This window comes from Octopus bimaculoides, chromosome 1, assembly GCF_046866305.1.
Source record: "Octopus bimaculoides isolate indiv1 chromosome 1, ASM4686630v1, whole genome shotgun sequence".
Lineage (NCBI taxonomy): Eukaryota > Metazoa > Mollusca > Cephalopoda > Octopoda > Octopodidae > Octopus > Octopus bimaculoides.
The window spans coordinates 130,789,610-130,808,910 of record NC_142928.1 but is presented as its reverse complement, the minus strand read 5'-3'; the positions used below and the strand labels follow the sequence as shown (position 1 = coordinate 130,808,910).

Below are 19,301 nucleotides of genomic sequence, written 5' to 3'. Positions count from 1 at the left end.
GAGAGAAAAAACAGTCAGTATTAACTTCGAATTTTGTTTTCACGTTAGTAAAGTATACAGAGAAAACGATTTATGAATCCTTAGAGTTAATTCTATTGCTACTGGCCTAGTCCGTAGTTATGTTGAGCTAAAGAACGACTTATGTTTCGAACTTATAAATAGAAAAGAAAGCCAATTTCGAAAGATAAAATAAAACTTTATTTGTTTTGTCTATTTTTGTAAAAAAATTACTTTTTGTGAAAATCACATATTTCTTGGGATAGTTTCGAATTATTACAATGTCCAGCTTGCGACCGTGGCAAAGAAACAAGTATGGCGGCAGCGTCAAGTCGGGAAGTAGTGGTGGTGGTGGCGGGGACTGAAAGCAGCACACAACAGCGACCACAGCGCAACAAAGACAAGATGGCTTTGGACTTGTTTCACTTAATCTTTCTTTTCCATTATTTTCAACACTATTACACCCATGTAGCGGCAGTAGAGAGCCACAGTCAAGGTGAGTATATCATCCTTTGAAAGGTCGTTATTTCAATGGTTTCATCTAATGTTTTGAGAGATTTTTTCCTCTTCGGCACGTACTTAGCACATTTTATAAAATACGCATCTGAAATTCTTTATTTACACATTGCATACATTTTATATCTTGCACTATCTGCTGTTATTGCATCAGACAAACGATAGTACTTTTCCTATTCGTAATATTTTGTAAAATTCAGCAAAATATAATAGTCAGTGGAACAGGATTTTTTCTTCCGTTTGACAATTGCTATTTTGCATTATGACAACATGGCTAGTGATATACCAACCAATTCGCAACTTTTGTCGACACAATGTGTTGAGTTTATTATTTGGGTTATTAAAGAAAATTTCAAATATCTTTAGAATATATGGAAATTTCTAGTGGTAGTCATATTATATATATATATATATATATATATATATATATATATATATATATCAATATATATATATATCAATATATATATATATATATATATCAATATATATATATATATATATATATATATATATATCAATATATATATATATATATATATATATATATATCAACTAATTTTGGCTATCTCCTGCCGGAGTGTTTGCCTTTTTTTTGGCCCAAGTTTATGGTATTTTTCATCATATATATATATATATATATATATATATAAAATAGAGAATATATTTGATTATAGGTCTGTTTGTATGTTTTTGTAACGAAAATACCCATTACTGTTTTCCTCAGCTGTTTTCTGTCGACTATTTTTGCAATAGTACGTTATTTCTAACTGCTTATTTTCTCTAATTTCTTTCACTGCACTACCAAACTATCCACTTTTAAACATATCCTGTTTACTATAATTTCTCTTGTTCACTTACCAGTCTAAAATAGGTTTTATTTCTTTTCGACTTCATGTCGTTTATAACGTGCTTTTGTGTATGTACAGACGAACAATAAATTTTGATACCCATTTCGTCGTATTTACATATGATTTACATATTTTTATTGCTTTAGGCATTTACATGTGTTTGTTATAAAGAAACACTCTCCCTCACGGAAATTGTATTGAGTCGACTGGCTTAGTTCCTTAAATTCGCTACTGTATTATCCATAACAACATTACATTAATGATAATTAAAAGCAAAATCCTCCATCTGAATACATATTTGATATAATTTCCGGTAAACAAAAGAAAAAAATGGTCCCCTATCTTTGTAATTGTTCTCTATATACGTATGTGTTTGTGTTCATTGTATGCTAACGTGTATGGAGGCTATAGAACTACTATATGGCTTGTTTACCAGCAAGACTGATATTTACTGTTTAGTTCTTAATGAACGGATGACACTTTAATAAAATTACATTAATAATTGTGATTGTTGTTATTTTTATGTTATCTTCATGTAACTGTATTTTTATTTTTATTATCGCTTCTCCACAGCTTTTATTCAAACTGACAAACATCTTACATATATAGTTGGAGACTTACACCATTTACCATTAGAAGTAAGTATGTTTATCCTTTATATGTGTATATACGCGCGCCCGTCTGTTGATGACCCATTGTAAATCTCCTGTTTAATACATCACGCTGTATATTATCCGTCCATACGTCGTCGTCAGTGCTTCAAGCTTCATTCTCTCCTTTAGTGATTTATATATCAGCACTGTTATACAGGAAGGATTCGCTTAGATATATTACTACGTTATAACACACTTGATCAATTATCATTTCTCGCATTCCATCAAGCAACCCTGTCATTACTTTTATTTCCAGCCTTCAAATTGTCTTAATATGTAGACAGATGGACAATTAGGAAAATATAACAAGTGGATTTGGAGCCAAAATAGCTTTCGTTATCTGAGGGGATTTTATTCTTAGTATTATTTTTATAACAAATATTACTTTGGGCATAAACACCTATATCATCGTCAATATTGTCTTTTATTTTACATCTTTATTTTGCTAGTCTTTGGAAGCGTGGTTATTTTTCATATTATCCTCAAGGACATCTATTATTTCTCCTTTTTTCTCATTACAGCATTTAATTGAAATCAATTTAAATTAATGTCCTAAGTACTGTGCACACCTTCAGTTTGATAATCATCTACTGTTAGCTATTATTTTCACAATCTAGACTATTGTGTGTGTAATGACGCTTATCATAAACAGATCTTGCGTGTAAAAGATTAAACTTGTCGAATTTTTGATGTGCAAAATTCGATTCCCTCACTATTTCGTTTTCATTGAAAAATTACCTCTGAACTTTCTGCCTCATTCCTAGGGCCCGCGCGCGCGCACACACACACCACACATGAGTTTACAGTCTTTTATATATATGTGTAATATCAACTGATTTTTTAAAATTATTCCCTTAAATAAAACTTGGTAAGTCGGATCACAGAAAGTTAAGCAACTTTCATTTGGTCCAACAATTAGCCAATCGTAATAATGAAAGTGATCATTAAACTAAATATTTATTTACTAGAATAATTTTCATATAGAAGGTAAAATAATTCAAATGAACGAAAACGATTTTTTACGATCATGTAGGGTATTAAGAAGTATTTTAAATATAGAACTATATACTCTCAGTACAACCCACAGTATAAACACAATGGTCTTTCTTTCGACTTAATTGATGAGAGCTGAGTAACCTTGAGTTTGAGCCATTTTTATCCAACACATTTTGTGGTGGGTAATTAAAACAGGATATTTAAAACATTCGCATCCTATTTTCTATATAAATTGAATATAATCTTTGGCTACAGTTTGCCTGGCTCATATTAACGCTAGAAAAGCTACCTATATTTGCTTTAGTTTATAAAATTATCTAATGTGCACAGTATATTTGTCATTTTTAATCTTACTACCTCATCTTGAAGTCCTCATCATTATCAGTGTCAAACCTTGACCCATTGTGAAGTGTTTTCAATCAATCTCTTTATATAATTATAACCAACTCTGATCCACGTGTTCAAAGGCTTGTTTACTGTACCTAATATATTTACCTTATTTTGTCACTTTTATTTTCTTTTACTCTCTATTACGTATAGTTTTTCGTTTTAAGAACTACTTCATTGATCAAACTCCCTTCTAAACTAGAAATACCTACTAAATATGAACTTCCAAGTCGTTCGATTTTTTATTGCTCACTGGGGGCTAACAAAGAGATGATACAAGATGACTGTATGTTGCATAGAAACAATATTAAAAAGAAAGGCATAAAGCTTAGTTTTCTTAGTTTTTTATTTCGCTTACAACAAAGTGTACTTTCATCTCATTATTTCATGTTGACACTTGTAATTTTATTAATATAAATTCCTATGTTAGTAGTGATAAATCAGTGACTGTGTTACATTTAGTCAGTCAGCTATGAATGGTTAAGTTCTACAAAGCAGCTTGATAAATTAGATATGAACACTATTTCTAGTGAACTGCAACTTAGAACTACAGCTCCTGAGAGTTATTGTTATTTGAAGTAAAATTGTTTTGGACTGTTTGTACATTGATTTTATAAAATTCAGCATGTAATCATCATCATCATTATCGTCGTTTAACGTCCGCTTTCCATGCTAGCATGGGTTGGACGACTTGACTGAGGACTGGTGAAACCAGATGGCTACACCAGGCTCCAATCTGATTTGGCAGTTTCTACAGCTGGATGCCCTTCCTCACGCCAACCACTCCGAGAGTGTAGTGGGTGCTTTTACGTGCCACCAGCACGAAGGCCAGTCAGGTGGGAAAAAAAAACTTCAGAGTGTCCAGGGTGCCCAGTTATACGATAGACATTCAACATTTTTTAAATTTTTATCATGCCATTGTAATTAAGTTGATATTTAATATTTGGTTTATCATCATTTTTGTCATAGCCCACTTTTCCATGCTGGCATGGATGGGATGGGTCATCAAAATTCAGGTTATTTGGAGCTACTGATTTCTTAGACTTACCAGGAACTATATCTTGCTTGCAAGTTCCATTTTTGGCAAGGCTTCTATGACTTGATATTCTTCCTATTGACAACCTCTTTACAAAAGTATACTTTTATCATGGAAGTTGTTCATCAGCACCAGAGAGGTTGTCTTCATTCATTCTTCTTTTCCACAGAACTGTAAAGTGAGATGATAGAGTATCAGAAGGGAATCAGAATAGGAGTAAAAGTGAGGTAGAAGAGTAATAGAACGGGGGACAGTGATAACTGCATAATGGTTGTTGGGAAGAATATCAAAAAGAAACAGCTTGAGCAGCATAATGTAAGAAATAGTAATAGAAGAGGGAGTGATAGTTGTCAGGAATGAATACTAGTGGAAACAATGGGAAAGATTGGTGGGTAGCAATCATCGTTTAACGTCCACCTTCCATGCTAGCATGGGTTGGATGATTTGACTGAGGACTGGTGAAACCGGATGGCAACACCAGGCTCCAATCTGATTTGGCAGAGTTTCTACAGCTGGATGCCCTTCCTAACGCCAACCACTCAGAGTGTAGTGGGTGCTTTTATGTGTCACCCGCACGAAGGCCAGTCAGGCGGTACTGGCAACAGCCACGCTCAGAATTGTGTATTTTATGTGCTACCCGCACAAGAGCCAGTCCAGGGGCACTGGCAATGAGAAACGGTGTATGGCACAGATTCAGTGCAATATGGTAGTAAAGAAGTTCTGTGATAAATGAGAAAAGGATTGAGATGGAAATTTAATATGAACATTATGGACATAATAGGTATGCATCCCAATCTCCGTCACTCCCATCATCATATTTTGTGTTTGCTTGACTTGGGAGGGTCCTTTCCAATACAGCATTTTGCTCAATGTTATAGTTCTTTGTCATCTGTTTTGCAAGTTTCAACTTCTTGTGATCTTTTCATCCTGTCTTCCTTGGTCTCTCTCTTCCACTAGTTCCATCCACTTGGCATGTGCAGCATCTCTTTATCCAATTGAGGTCCTTCATATGCTTGTTATTGCATAGTTTTCTTTCTTGCATCCTAAATCTGATTCCCCTTACATCCAGTTTGGGTCCCAGCTCACTTTTACGTTGTCATTCATGCACACTAATGTTACCATATTATTCAATGGAACATGCTCAATCCATTTGTTATGAGCAGGAGTAATAATTCCCTGAATATTTCCCATTGCCAGTCTCACTCCAGCAACTACACTTTTGGAACACATTCCACTGCTAATTAGGTCACTTAAAGTTGCAAATGTTTAACTATGTCTAGGTTTGATTTTTAACTGCATCCAGTAGTGGGGCCCTGGTTTAGGAGTTTCAGGGTTTTGGGAAGTGTGGAACCACCTTTTAGCCACTATTGTTCCCAGGTCTACTCTGACCTAGAGTGGTAGCACTGGTCAGAATCCCAGCCATGGGTTAATTAGCTTGTCACAGAACTACCTCTGGAAGAAGATAACTCCCTACAAATCTTACATCTTGGTGACTCCTGGGCTCATAGAACTTATTGCACCAGACCAATACAAGTTTGAAGGACAAGAGAGTGAGACTGGCTCTGCTCAAACCATTCCCACAATGATGATGAAACCCTACTACCTTGTAGGGTAATTTATCGAGCATTTAAAAAAAGGGCTAAGAGAGTAAGCTCCTACAGAAAATCCAGAGGGAAGGACCCCAAGGCAAATATGTATGGTTATACTTAACTGGTATTTGACATCCCCTGCTTCTCCGTGAATGCTGCAAAAGTATTGACTTGTGTTTTTGTAGCATATCCATGAATAGTGAGGCAGTAAGTATACTTGAGCCTAGGCACTTGCTTCTGGAAACAACCCAGACACAACAGAGGTGGTTTAGTTATTGTCTCTGGAATTCCACTGACCAACAGAACGGCTAACCAAACTTCTAGGGAGCCTTTTGAGATTTTGCAGCAATTTATTTTATGCCTATTCTTATGGCTATCTACCCTTGTACATCTGCCATATATGGCATCTAACTTCTCTATCAGACTGCCAGTGATTGCATTACACTTAAACATTCATAGTTTACACAAGCTACATCATAGAATCCTAACTATTCCTTTACTTCATATCAAACATTTCTACTTTCTTCATGGCAGTGGAATCTTGTCTTCTTTCTTGTTAACTAAAATCTTAGTCTTTACTAGGTTTACTTTAAGTCCTTTTAATTTATTTGTTGCTTACAAGTTTGGAATTTTCTTTTTAAATAGTTGACTGATTCAGCTGTAAGAACTTCGACATACACAAGTTCTCATTGGCAGCCAGTCTTAAACTTCTCTGTTATGACGCAGAAGACTATAATTAGCAGGAAGAGACAGCACTAACCATGATATACACCAGCCTACACTCTAAATCTCTCACCAAACTTCTTGATAACTCTCACTTTACTGATGGTACTACATGCTTTGTTTGCATGGCTCTCATGAGCCATTCATTTGTTTCCAGTTCTTTTAGTGATCAACAAGCTTTAGCAGAGTGTAGAACCCTGTCAAAGTCTTTTCTAGGTCAATAAATGTTAGGTAGAGTAGCTTATTCTTAGCTAAATACTCACTAGGAAGAAGGTATTAGTGGCACTCCATCCAAGCTTAAATCAAAACTACTCACTCAGCCTTAAATATCTACCTAATCAATTGTGCAGTAACTTTTGTAACCAAGTTCATCTATTTGATGCCTTCATAGTTGCCTCTCTAGTGCATCTATTTTACTCTTGTTGCAGTTAATGCTGATATCACGACATTTATTGGATATGACAACTTCTTGTACAGCCCAGATGACTGTGCAAATGATTAGCACTTGACTTGTTGTGTCAAACATTTTCAGCATCTCTCTGATGGTCCTGCTGCCATGTCTTTAATCCCACTTTTGACTGTAGAGCTGTCAATTTAACTGGCTTGTCATTCTGTTGGATCTACTTGGGGTGGACCCAATCCCTTCTATGCATTTCCTTTCAACAGTCTTTCTTTTTGGTACCAAGGAGAGCAAGTGCACTGCTATTGTTCCATACACACTCTTCACCAATGGTATCTTGATTCTCTCTGTATACTACTTTGCAATCCAGACTACCTCACATCTCTAATCCTCATATTGTAGTACATACTCAGATCTCTTACTTTGCACTTTATAGGTAGGAGTGGCTTAAAACATTCCTGAAAATATATTTTGTTATATTTACATTCATACTATTTAGTAATGTTTCCTGCAGTACTCAAAAAATTCATTATACCACTGTGTAATATCTAGTTTGGCATCACCTGTTTCTGAATTCAAATTCTACTTGCTTTGATTTCTTTTTTTTTTTTCCTCACCTCAACTAAGGGAATATAGTATAGAACCTAATGCAGTTTGAATTAGATTCAGCTAACTGTACATTCCTCCTCTTTGAGAGAAATAACAAAATCAATATATTTAATATTAAATCTATCCATGTCATATAAATAAGTGAAACAAATTGATCACGAACTAACACTGATACTATTGATGCACATACACACAAAGAGCAGTCATTTTCAACCCAGAAATGTGTGCCCCCCAAAAAACTGTTATAGGAGGATACATTAAGTTATGGAATCTTCATGTATATACAAGTCTAGCAGCTAAGCCCAGTTTCACCCGGTCTGTTTGGATGATATGGCTGTGATCGTTTTCAGTTAGACATAATCTATAACAGCGTTTCTCAACCTTATCATTTTGGGTCCCCTGTTTTGATTAGAGCCTCCAGCTGTATGAAAATTTCCTGACCCCACCAGGAGAAAACAACTTCAGGAGTTGTGAAGAATGAATTTGTACGTAGTCTGTTTCTGAGAGCTATTCTATTGGACTTCTGTCTAACCATTAAAACATTGATTTGATTATGAACATAGAAAGAAATTATACATTAATCCCTATTTTTGTAAGCAGTTATATCTGTAAAAATTTTATTTGCAGAGAGCAGAAATTGACAGAAGATATATGAAATGGACGTGTTTGTGTGTGTGCATGCATACGCGCATGCTTGCACATGTGAGAGAAAGAGGGTGAGAAAGAGAGATAGTGAGTGAGTGAAGGCGTGTGTCGTGATGATTGACGTCTTTTAAGGTACACACACATACATAGAAAATGTCATCATATAAAATTTTTATGATAATTGATTTATAGAAAAGATTGTTAAATTTTTGAAATGCAAATATGTGAATGAAAATTAAATTCCAACCTCTACATGGTAGCTAGACCTGGTGGGAATAGCAGCCAAATCTCCCTCAAAACACCCTACTGTCTTAATCCGACAATTCTACCTTTTTGAAGGAGAAACTGTAACTAAAGATTAAGATTATTAACCCCACAGAGAGAGGAAAGAAGAGACAGCATAGCAAAAGTTTTGGCTGATTGTCATCCTGTACTCCCCTTGTTGCTAAGCGAAATGGTATATGGTGGAGCAAACACGGGAATTCCATTAGAAAAAGTTTTAATTGATTTTCTCAGTAAGTATGGGGGCTAGGAAAAAAATACAAACCGCATTCCAATCTATGCACCTGTTTCCACATGTGTGCTATTTTTCATGCGAACCCACCCAGCTGTTTAGCTGTGACTAGTATGATTTGAACTTATCACAATTCCCAAAAAATGCTAAATATTCTAGATGTTTCAATATAAAGTTCTACTTACACCAGCAAAAGATAAGTGTCTTGGTGCTATACACAGCACAAAAGCAATGGGTACGGATTTTCTGATCTGTAAGCCAACCCCCTTTTGACTTGGTCTACTTTGATTTCATGATGCAGTGGTAAAACTTATTAAACATAAAAGTTGGTATATTCTTTAGTGAAAATGGTTACATTTTATAATAGCAAGATATGTGATGCTATTATACATTACAGAATCTAAGGCTATATTAACACACACAGATGAAATTGACCACTTTCTAAAGTACAATCTCTTCATTATAGACACACATATGGAAAAGATGAGACAATTTTTGAATTAGTAAATTGGCATTTAAACTTGCCATTATCTGGTCCAAATATTCTACCTATTTTATGTTCAAACTGTCTAGACCTTATCTCTCAGACCTACCTTTCAATGTCATTCTTTCAATAAACAACCACTTCATCAAAATCTCAAAGCTATGAGTTAATGCATAATGAATTCAAAACTATATGAATAAATAAGCATTATATTAGAGTAATCTGAATGCTGAAGGGTTAAGACTCACAATTCACCAGAGGGATAGATAAGCATGAAGGATAACATTAAATAGGTTGAGCCATAAAGCCAGATTATATTTTTTAAGTAAATCTAGAGTTGAACATTAGTCATGTGGTTTGCAATGTTTTGAATTCAGTTTATGGCCACAAATGTTTTCTATGGTGAAGCTGCTACAGGAAAAATACTTCATTAACCTATTACCTCCCATAATTCTATTAACTGGAATTTTTTAATGAAACTTTGATTTTTAGCATAAAACAACCTTAGAAACCTGCTGGAATGATCAAAATAACATTTTAAATAGAAATAAGCGAGATATTGGATGGAAAATTAGCAAACCTCATTTGAATATCAGAGAAATATACCTAGTAGATATAGCAAAAAGGTTAGATATGTGTAAATATTGACAGATATTTGTAATTTTTAAGTGATCTCATATAAGATCACTGGTAGGTAATGGGTTAAAACAAATGATTATTCTGTTCAATTATTCAGAAAAAACACTAGATAATCTTGTATGGTCCAATGGTTAATAAAAATAGGTATAGATGATTATTTGTGAAGCTGTTCATGACATTATTGGGTTATATTGTAATAAAAAGTTACGGTCTATATTATAGACTAATGCCAAGGCTAAGATAGCAACGAGCAAGCTCTTTCTCTCTCCTCCACTCTCTCTTTGTGTGTATTAGGCAACTTCGTTTCCTAAAGAATAGTGTCTGGAAGAAATGTAAAGAGCTTGTACCTTTTTCCAATAACAAGATTCATTTCCAGCTCATTATCAGCAATATAATCAGTAATTTTAAGGGCTGTTGAAGTAGCACATGGCACAAACATCACCATTATCATCTTTTAACATTCATCCTTTATTCTTCCATATGTTGGACAGTCTGACAGGATCTGACTGGCCTGAGGACTGCATCATGCTCTAATGTCTGCTTTGGCATGGTTTCTATGGCTGGATGACCTTCCTAATGCTAACCACTTTACAGGGTGTACTGGGCGCTTTTCTGTCTTTAGGTACTAATGCTATTAAGATTGCTACATAGCTCACAAGAAAAATAATTTCTTTCAACTGATTAGGGATACCACAAAAAGGGAGACAGTCTTATACTAGGAGTCAAATGAAAGAAAGGGCTGGAACAGGTTTCTTCCTGCAGTTAACTACATGCCTATTTGCATTATAGAACAGTGTGGTGCTGGAGAGCAAAATGGTAGTGATGAAGTGTTAGGGTGAACCCTCAAAGTACAAGAAGGGAACAAGTGTGGGCAAGTAGAAGTTGCAAAAGTGTATGAAGTGACTGAAGGATGGGTAGAGATGGGGTAAGAGTGAAGTGGAGGGTACAATGAAGGAAGAACAAGGATTAAAAGGTGGTTAATGATAAATATGAGTTGGAAGGAGTAGGTGATGTCTAGAGATTGGATAGGGTGAATAGTGGATAAGGGTGGAGGGATGATTGAAAGGTTGGGGAGAGTAGGAGATGACTGACAGTACAGAAAGTGAGGACATCATTGTAAAATTTGCTCTGCAATCATGTTCCAGTTTCAATTCTACTGTGCGGCATCTTGGACAAGTGTTTTCTATTGTAGCCTCTGGTCAACAAGTCTATAAGTCAAATTGGGTAACTAAACTCTGGAAATCTGTCAGTGGACCATATCTATTTTTCAACAGGAGCCTTAACCCATTACTCAATCTAACACCACCACTTTGGGTGCTTTCACCAGAATCTGCTCGGTTGTTGGTTTATTCCTCCTGCTAAGCTCTCCAGTCATGGCACTCCCCTTCCCCTTCTAAGGAAAAACAACTAAAAGAGCCATAATTTGATTAGAATGTCAGTAGTTGTAGGTTTTGTGAAAGTTCATCAGTTTAATGACTGGATTCAGTTCAAAATGCAATATAATGGTGCACCATCTAAAATACTAAAGATCAATTTTGGAATAAATTATCAGATTATTAGGCATTAAATATGGTGACTGTTCTAGATATGAATATAAGGGGTATAGTGTTGTAGGCATTTTTAACCTTTTTTTTATTCTAGTGTACATTCAGTTGAATCATCTTTGCAAGTATGTTTAAGGAGTCTCTGTTCATGAAGAATGTGCAGACCTAAAGAGAGGTTCTATGTGAAAGAGGCTTTTGGAAAGAGAGGCCTAAGGTATTGTGTGATATTACTTTAAGAATATGTAGTTAGTGGGGTCTATGACAATATTAATGTCAAGAAGCAAGACTCAGCTAACTACTGGATATGCTACAAAAATTAACTTGTAATGACTAAAAAGAGCTGAATCAACACCTGTCAAAGGAATGCAAATTATTAATGTTGAGTACAAACAGTAAGTGTGCTACATTGCTAAAATGTTTTTATGCTATATTTGACTGAAGGTCTCTTGAAATTTACACCAACAAGAGACCTCTGTGTTGACCTGTAAAAGAGTTCTTCAATAAATCTATCTCTGAGAAACCTTAACAAGTGATTGCTGAAATAAGATCTGTCATAATCTTGGAGGTGATTAAGATTGGTTAACAGTCAAGAGTGCCTTGTTTGGCAATAGGTTGCACATTGGGACAGATAAATGAAAGAATTTAGTAAGGAAGCGGCTCACTTGTGAACAGTGTTCTCTGCTAATGATAGTGACTATTAGGATTAGTGGTCTCATTTAATAGCTTGTATAGAATTGAAATTCCAAGTAATTAACTAGTGTGAATCATCAGATATTGTCTTATGGCTATTATGCTCTGGTTCAAATTGTAGTAAATTTAGACTGTAAATCCTCGAGTATAGTCCACCCTTGAGTATAATACGCAGGGGATTTTTAGGGGGCTGTACCTCTGAAAAACCTAAACCTTGTGTATAATATGCACCCATTCTCTAACTTGAGTGAAGAAGGTCTATATAACGTCCTTGGTTTGTAAACGTATATACAGTAACGTCCTTTATTATTATTGTATATATAACATAATGCAAACATGTAGCTTTTTGTGCACTTTGTTTGCAGAAAATAAAGAAATAACAGTGAAAAATAAATATTAAGTAAATTGCTTTTACATATTTATCACTTAAAAAATTTTGCTTAGAAAATATTTTTCATTTTTAACCTCGTATATAGTATGCACTAGAAATTTTTACCTTTAAATTTGGGGGAAAATGTGCGGATTATACTCGAGGATTTATGGTATTTTTATATTTCTAATTGGATATCTCAAAAGCTAAATTTGCACACAAAAAAAAGGGACAGCTCTGGCAGTCACTTGTCTACCAGATGTAAGTTATGAAAGTTTCAGCTTCTGAATGAGTTGACCATCATATATGGAATGTAACTAGAAAATGTTGAGATCACGAGACCAATGATTTATTAGAAGGGAATATTTAGGTACAGAATGCAGGGTGGTTGAACATCTATTGGTGACTGGTTGAGTTTGGAGAGTAGATCTTTAAAATGTTAGAAAGTTAAATTTTCAGTTGTAGTAACTGGAATTTTGTGTTGTCCAAGTCAAAGCAAATTTCCTTAAGTACAGACTTCAAACTGTAGTATAAATATAAAGCTTAATATCTGTCTATCTGATTAACATTACTTTTTGTTTCATATAATATACAATCCTTAAACTATTCCAAGATCATTATTTCTAAAATTGGTTTTAAGTCCCCTTCTTAAGTATTCTTGGAAACAGGCTCACATTGCTACGGTTCTTTTTAAGAAGTATATGTTTAAGAATGGACTATATTAAATTCAAGAAAACCCTTCAGTACTAAGACAGATGTTCAGCCCTTTACTTGACAAACCTATCTATTTCAACTATCTTTTAGAAATTTCATTGGACTACAATTTCCTAATATTTGCTTGTATTTACTGATTCAGTATGGCTGAAATGATTACCCTTTTCTTGTACTTGAGCACATCTTTAGAATTGCACAATAGTAGTAGCTGTGTACTATGTTTCAGCATTGAAATAAGGATGATTTTTACAAACTGAAAAGTGATATTTAAGCAAAGCTGGCATGTAATTTAATTTTTTCTGTTTGGAATATTATTGTCTACTTTTCTGTTAACACTGTCTTGTTCCTACATTTGATATTCAGAGAACTTTTATAATTATCAATTTTCTATTCTATTTCAGATAAAACCAGGTGAAAGTTATTCAGAATTAAAGTAAGTTTAGCATGTTATTTCTTACAATTGTTGAGTTAGAGTTGTAGTAATTTTCACATTATTCATATTTACAATTTTTTTCTTTCAGCTTTCATGAAGAAAATAATTTACCAAATGGGGTTCGGCTTGATCCAACAATGTTAGATTTTGGTGAACAGTGAGTATTGAGAAATTTGAAGTCAAATATTTAAGTTATTGGAAAGACTTCCGTGCCCCCATTTTCTCCCAAATTTGTTTATTTAAAAAAAATTTTTTGCCAAAAACCCCATTTTCGGACACAGAGGTTCCAGAAAATTGCCAAAAATTGGCATTGCTAAATTATTCCCCCACCCCAAATTCTTCAATTTTGATTTTTTTTTTCCCCCCAACACTAACTCTGACCGTAACTACAGAAATATTTTGAAATTTTTGTCTGTATTTTTCCGCAAATTTAGAAGAAAAAAAAATTCTAAAAAAATTTAACAAAAATTTTTGGAAATTATTTTTCAGAATCATAATCTCATCTCTGTATTTTTCCACATATTTTGAAAAAAAAAGATTTCTGAAAAAAGTAAAAAAATGGCGGGGAGGGGGTGGTCGTAATTTAAAAATGCCGGTTTGTGTCCAAAAACAAAATTTTTTAAGAAGAGTGGTTTTTGGGGTGGGGATGAGCAGAAGTCTTGCCAAGTTATTTCACATAAATTATGAAAAAGTTCAGTGATAGATTGGATGTGATAGTTTCCAATGACATCTCAAGAAATGGAAATTTTGAGAAAAAGAAATGTTTTTATTTGGGTGAGAGAAGTATGACCAATGTGATTGTTTAGAAGAGCGGGACAGGGTAGAAAAAATATGTAGTAAGAAAATCTAGAGTTGATTCATCATGTGCTATAGTTTGTCGTAATTGTAACTACAGGAGTTTAGTCCTTTAGCATTCAGATTATTGTCAAAATTAATGCTTATTTATTCACATTGTTTTGAATTGATCATGCATTAGATCATAGCTTTGAGATTTTAATGTGATTTTATATTTTTAGAATGACATTGTAGGGAAGGTGAGAGAGGCCAATGGGCCAGATATGGCTGGTTTAAATGCTAAAACGTTAGGCATCTTTCAGGGCCAAAAATGTCAGTTTCTGCTATCTAATGAATTTATAGGGCAGCCTAGATACATTTTAATAGGGATTGATACGCAAATATCTGGATAGTACATCTTTTGTAATCTGTCAACTTCAGTTCTTTTCTCATTGTCAACCTTCAGTAATTTATCCAATAATGTAGTAAATTTGTTTCTTCTCTTACTACATTTGCTCTTCCAGACTTTCAAATTCTACTCCAACTTCATTCAAAATATCCACTCCCATCTCTTTTCACGTATCTCCCTATATCATGCACATCCTCTTGTTAAAATTGTGTATCTAGAACTTTCTTACATTCAACTTATACATTACCAACTTTATGCTCTGAACAAAACAAATTTAATTACCATTAAACTTTTCAGTTCAAACTAAGTATCATAAAGCATATTGCTCTATTCTCTCTCCCTTGTGTTACAAATTGTACCAACTTTTGCTACGTAAATAACTAAAATCAAATATTTTGTCTATTTTGTAGCCCTGTGGGTATGCCTCATCTACAACAGGTTTCTGTACATAATGCTGACACAAAAACCAGTTTACACCTGTTGTCCATATCAGGCAGTACAGCACATTTTCACTGTTCATTTTTTCAAGATAAAGTAAGATACTTATATATGTATTTTTTTTTTTTTTTTGTTTTTCCTATCAGGTCTCTTCATTTTTGTTTGTTGTTGTTGAAAAGCATGACTACAGTGTCAAGGTCCTCAATTTAAACAAAGCTACATTGTGTTGTATAATGAGACAAGATGCAAATAAACTTTTTACAGGCTATACAACTTCGAAAATAATACCATTCCTGCTAAATAGTTGAGCATTAATTGTAGGAACCTTGCAGCAATAATTCAAATTTGCTAAATTTATGTTGGAAATGTTGGCATACATTTGTACGTATTTATATATAAACATCTATAATTTCTGTGCTAGCATTTTAAAGTTAGGTCTTGTAAAGCTATCTTTATAGTCGTGTATCCTTTCTGGGTTATCATCACTACCACATAATTATTACTTTGTTTTTGTCAATTAAAACTATCATTGAGTGAATTAATGAAAATTAATTAATCTTTTATTTCTTTGTAGAATCTGATTTGTAATAAATTCTTATTCTATCTCTTACAGATGGTTCCTCCTGGAGGAAACACAACATTTGATGTTGTATTTCTAGCGCGTCAGGTTGGCCCAGTTGAAAATACATTATATATTCACACAACCCAAGGGTCTTTTAAATATCAGGTTAGTTGTTTCCTTTTCTTATTTTCATTATCTCTAGAATTTGTGTTTCAGTTTTATATAGACCCAAATTTCTAACCTAGCCTCACTATTTCACTGTAATCCTTCTTTGGCTTAGCTCTAAGTAATATTTTCTCTCTAATTACTATATCCTCTGTGTGCATTATTCATACATATTGTACTAGTTAAGATTTGTGCATACACTAGTTAGTGTAACTAATACTGACTTGTTTTCTAAACAGTCAAAGTACATATGAGGTGACATTGCAGATGCAACTGAAAATTCTCCAACTGTTGATCATACCTGGGGTAGTGATGGAGAGATGAGGGAAGAAAAAGAATCTTTTATCATATATTGATTCATCCTTATCCTTTTATATGCAGAAGTATTTCAGGCTAGCAGTTACATACAATGAAATTCAAGAGAATAACTAAAACTTCTAGATATGTAAAGATGTGGTAAAAAGGTTTATAAGCATTTAATGTGCTTCAAAATATATATACCTACCTGTATACAGTGAAACATATCCAAATATAGTTGACCAAGTTTAACGATGTACTACAGATATCTAAACAGTCTTTGTCAATTTATCATGCTCTATTAATGAAACTTGGCTTACCTGGGAAGTTTATGGTATCTTTAAAAAAAAATGACATACATTCGTTGGAGTCTTCTATGAAAAAGCTGCTGTATGATTTCACTTTTTAGTTTCTTCATCTTAGAGCTGGTGGTTTCTTTGAAAATTCTTTGTTGTACTACAGACAATTGAAACGAAAATGTGTTTTAGTGTGATATATTAATATATTTCACTGAGAAATTGCTTCAATTTCAGATTGCTTGCAGTTTGCTTAGTGATTTTTTTCAGGAGTGTAGATTCAACATATATTACCAAGATGCACTAGTGTGTGTGTTTGTGTATAAATGTGTGAATATATGTATATGTGTATATCATTTCAATGTCCACTTTTCCATGCTTGCATGGGTGGGGCGCAATTTTAGACAGTCTTTCTACAGCCAATGCCATTCTTGTCACCAACTCTTGCCTTTTCCAAATAAGTTAATATTCTCCATAACTGGACATGTTTTCATGGCAGATTGGAAACAAAGAATGCTACTTGCATACAAATATATAATACATATATATATACAAATATATAATACATACGTTCCAACCTCCAAAGGTTTTTTTCAAATAAGTTACGTAGCAATCTTCTCTAACTACAGTTATCACATTTGGTTAAAATGTCTTGGGGTTAAGCTGGTTCCTATGTATTTCCCTGAGGAGAAGATTACATCCTTATCAGCATCACCTATTCCTTTGGAAGGTACATCTTGTAATCTTCAAAACATATATTGGAAATAAAAGAATTCATTTAACATATGCATTTTACTTCATTTACTAAATTTGTATATTTACTCAAGTACCCAAAATAACAAGGAGTTTCTACCTCATAAACAGGAGTTACACCACAGTCATTTTGTGATCTTTGCTACCCTGGTATCTATTAACCAATTTATTTTGTCGGAGTTAATTATTAAATTAGAGAAAATAAATACATATAATAAAATATATATATATATATATATGTGTATATGTATATATATATGTGTATATGTATATATATATGTGTATATGTATATATATATGTGTATATGTATATATATATGTGTATATGTATATATATATGTGTATATGTATATATATATGTATATATATGTATGTATATGTTTCTATATGTATATATGTGTATATATATATATATATATGTATATATATATATGTATAAATATGTATATATATATATATGTATAAATATGTATATATATACATGTGTATAAATATGTATATATATATATGTATATATGTATGTATATGTATATATATGTGTATGTATATGTGTATATATTATTTCTTTACTGCCCACAAGGGGCTACACACAGAGGCGATAAACAAGGAAAGACAAACGGGTTAAGTCGATTATGTCGACCCCAGTGCGTAACTGGTACTTAATTTATCGACCCCGAAAGGATGAAAGGCAAAGCCGACCTCGGCGGAATTTGAACTCAGAATGTAGCGGCAGACGAAATACCGCTAAGCATTTTGCCCGGTGTGCTAACGCTTCTGCCAGCTCGCCGTCTTAATGTGTATATATATGTTACTGACCGAGACCTTTGGAAATGTGCTGTGCGTGAGAAGACCCGGCAAGCCAAGTAAGATCGTTGCCAGTGCCCCTGGACTGGCTCTTGTGCGGGTGGTACATGAGATGCACCATTTTGAGCGTGGCCGTTGCCAGTACCGCCTGACTGGCTCCCGTAGGATTTTCGAGTGAGATCATTGCCAGTGCCCCTGGACTGGCCTGTGCGGGTGGCACATAAAAGACACCATTTCGAGCGTGGCCGTTTTCGTGCGGGTGACACGTAAAAGCACCCACTACACTCTCTGAGTGGTTGGCATTAGGAAGGGCATCCAGCTGTAGAAACTCTGCCAAATTAGATTGAAGCCTGGTGTTGCCATCCGGTTTCACCAGTCCTCAGTCGAATCGTCCAACCCATGTTAGCATGGAAAGCGGACGTTAAATGATGATGATGATGGATGTATGTATGTATGTATATATATGTATATATATATGTATATAAATATATATGTATGTATATGTATTTCGCTGAATTTCATTTGAGAACTATTAGGTCTTAGTAGACACATTACGTGTGATCTTCTAGCACATAAACAGTCCACCTAGTGGCCGTCATTATATATACATATACAATAATCCATTGAGATCTCAGATATTTTTTCTGAATCTCTCTGATTCTTTTAATGTGCTTGCTTCCTGGTAATAAATCGATATTAATATCTAATTTTCTATGTATGTATATGTATATATATATGTATATATATATATATGTATATATATGTATATGTATATATGTATATATATATATATGTATATATATATATATGTATATATATGTGTATATTTATGTGTGTATATATATATATGTATATATGTATGTATACATAAGTATATATATATGTATATTTATGTGTATATGTATGTATGTATATATGCATATCTATATGTATATATGTGTGTGTGTATATATATGTGTATATATATGTATGTCTATATATATGTATGTGTGTATATATATATGTATGTATAT

The 19,301-nt window shown here is 33.7% G+C and overlaps 1 protein-coding gene across 1 annotated transcript in view; it reads left to right on the top strand.

The window, feature by feature from the left end:
• The first annotated feature begins 297 nt into the window (after window positions 1-297).
• Window positions 298-19,301, top strand: part of LOC106878053 (transmembrane protein 131) — a 76,601-nt gene continuing 57,597 nt past the window's right edge. The window contains exons 1-6 of the mRNA XM_052970436.2: window positions 298-493; window positions 1,938-2,002; window positions 13,759-13,790; window positions 13,879-13,947; window positions 15,384-15,507; window positions 16,025-16,138. Coding sequence (XP_052826396.1) covers window positions 313-493; window positions 1,938-2,002; window positions 13,759-13,790; window positions 13,879-13,947; window positions 15,384-15,507; window positions 16,025-16,138 — 585 coding nt within the window. The 5' untranslated portion in view covers window positions 298-312. The remainder of the gene's footprint in view (window positions 494-1,937; window positions 2,003-13,758; window positions 13,791-13,878; window positions 13,948-15,383; window positions 15,508-16,024; window positions 16,139-19,301) is intronic.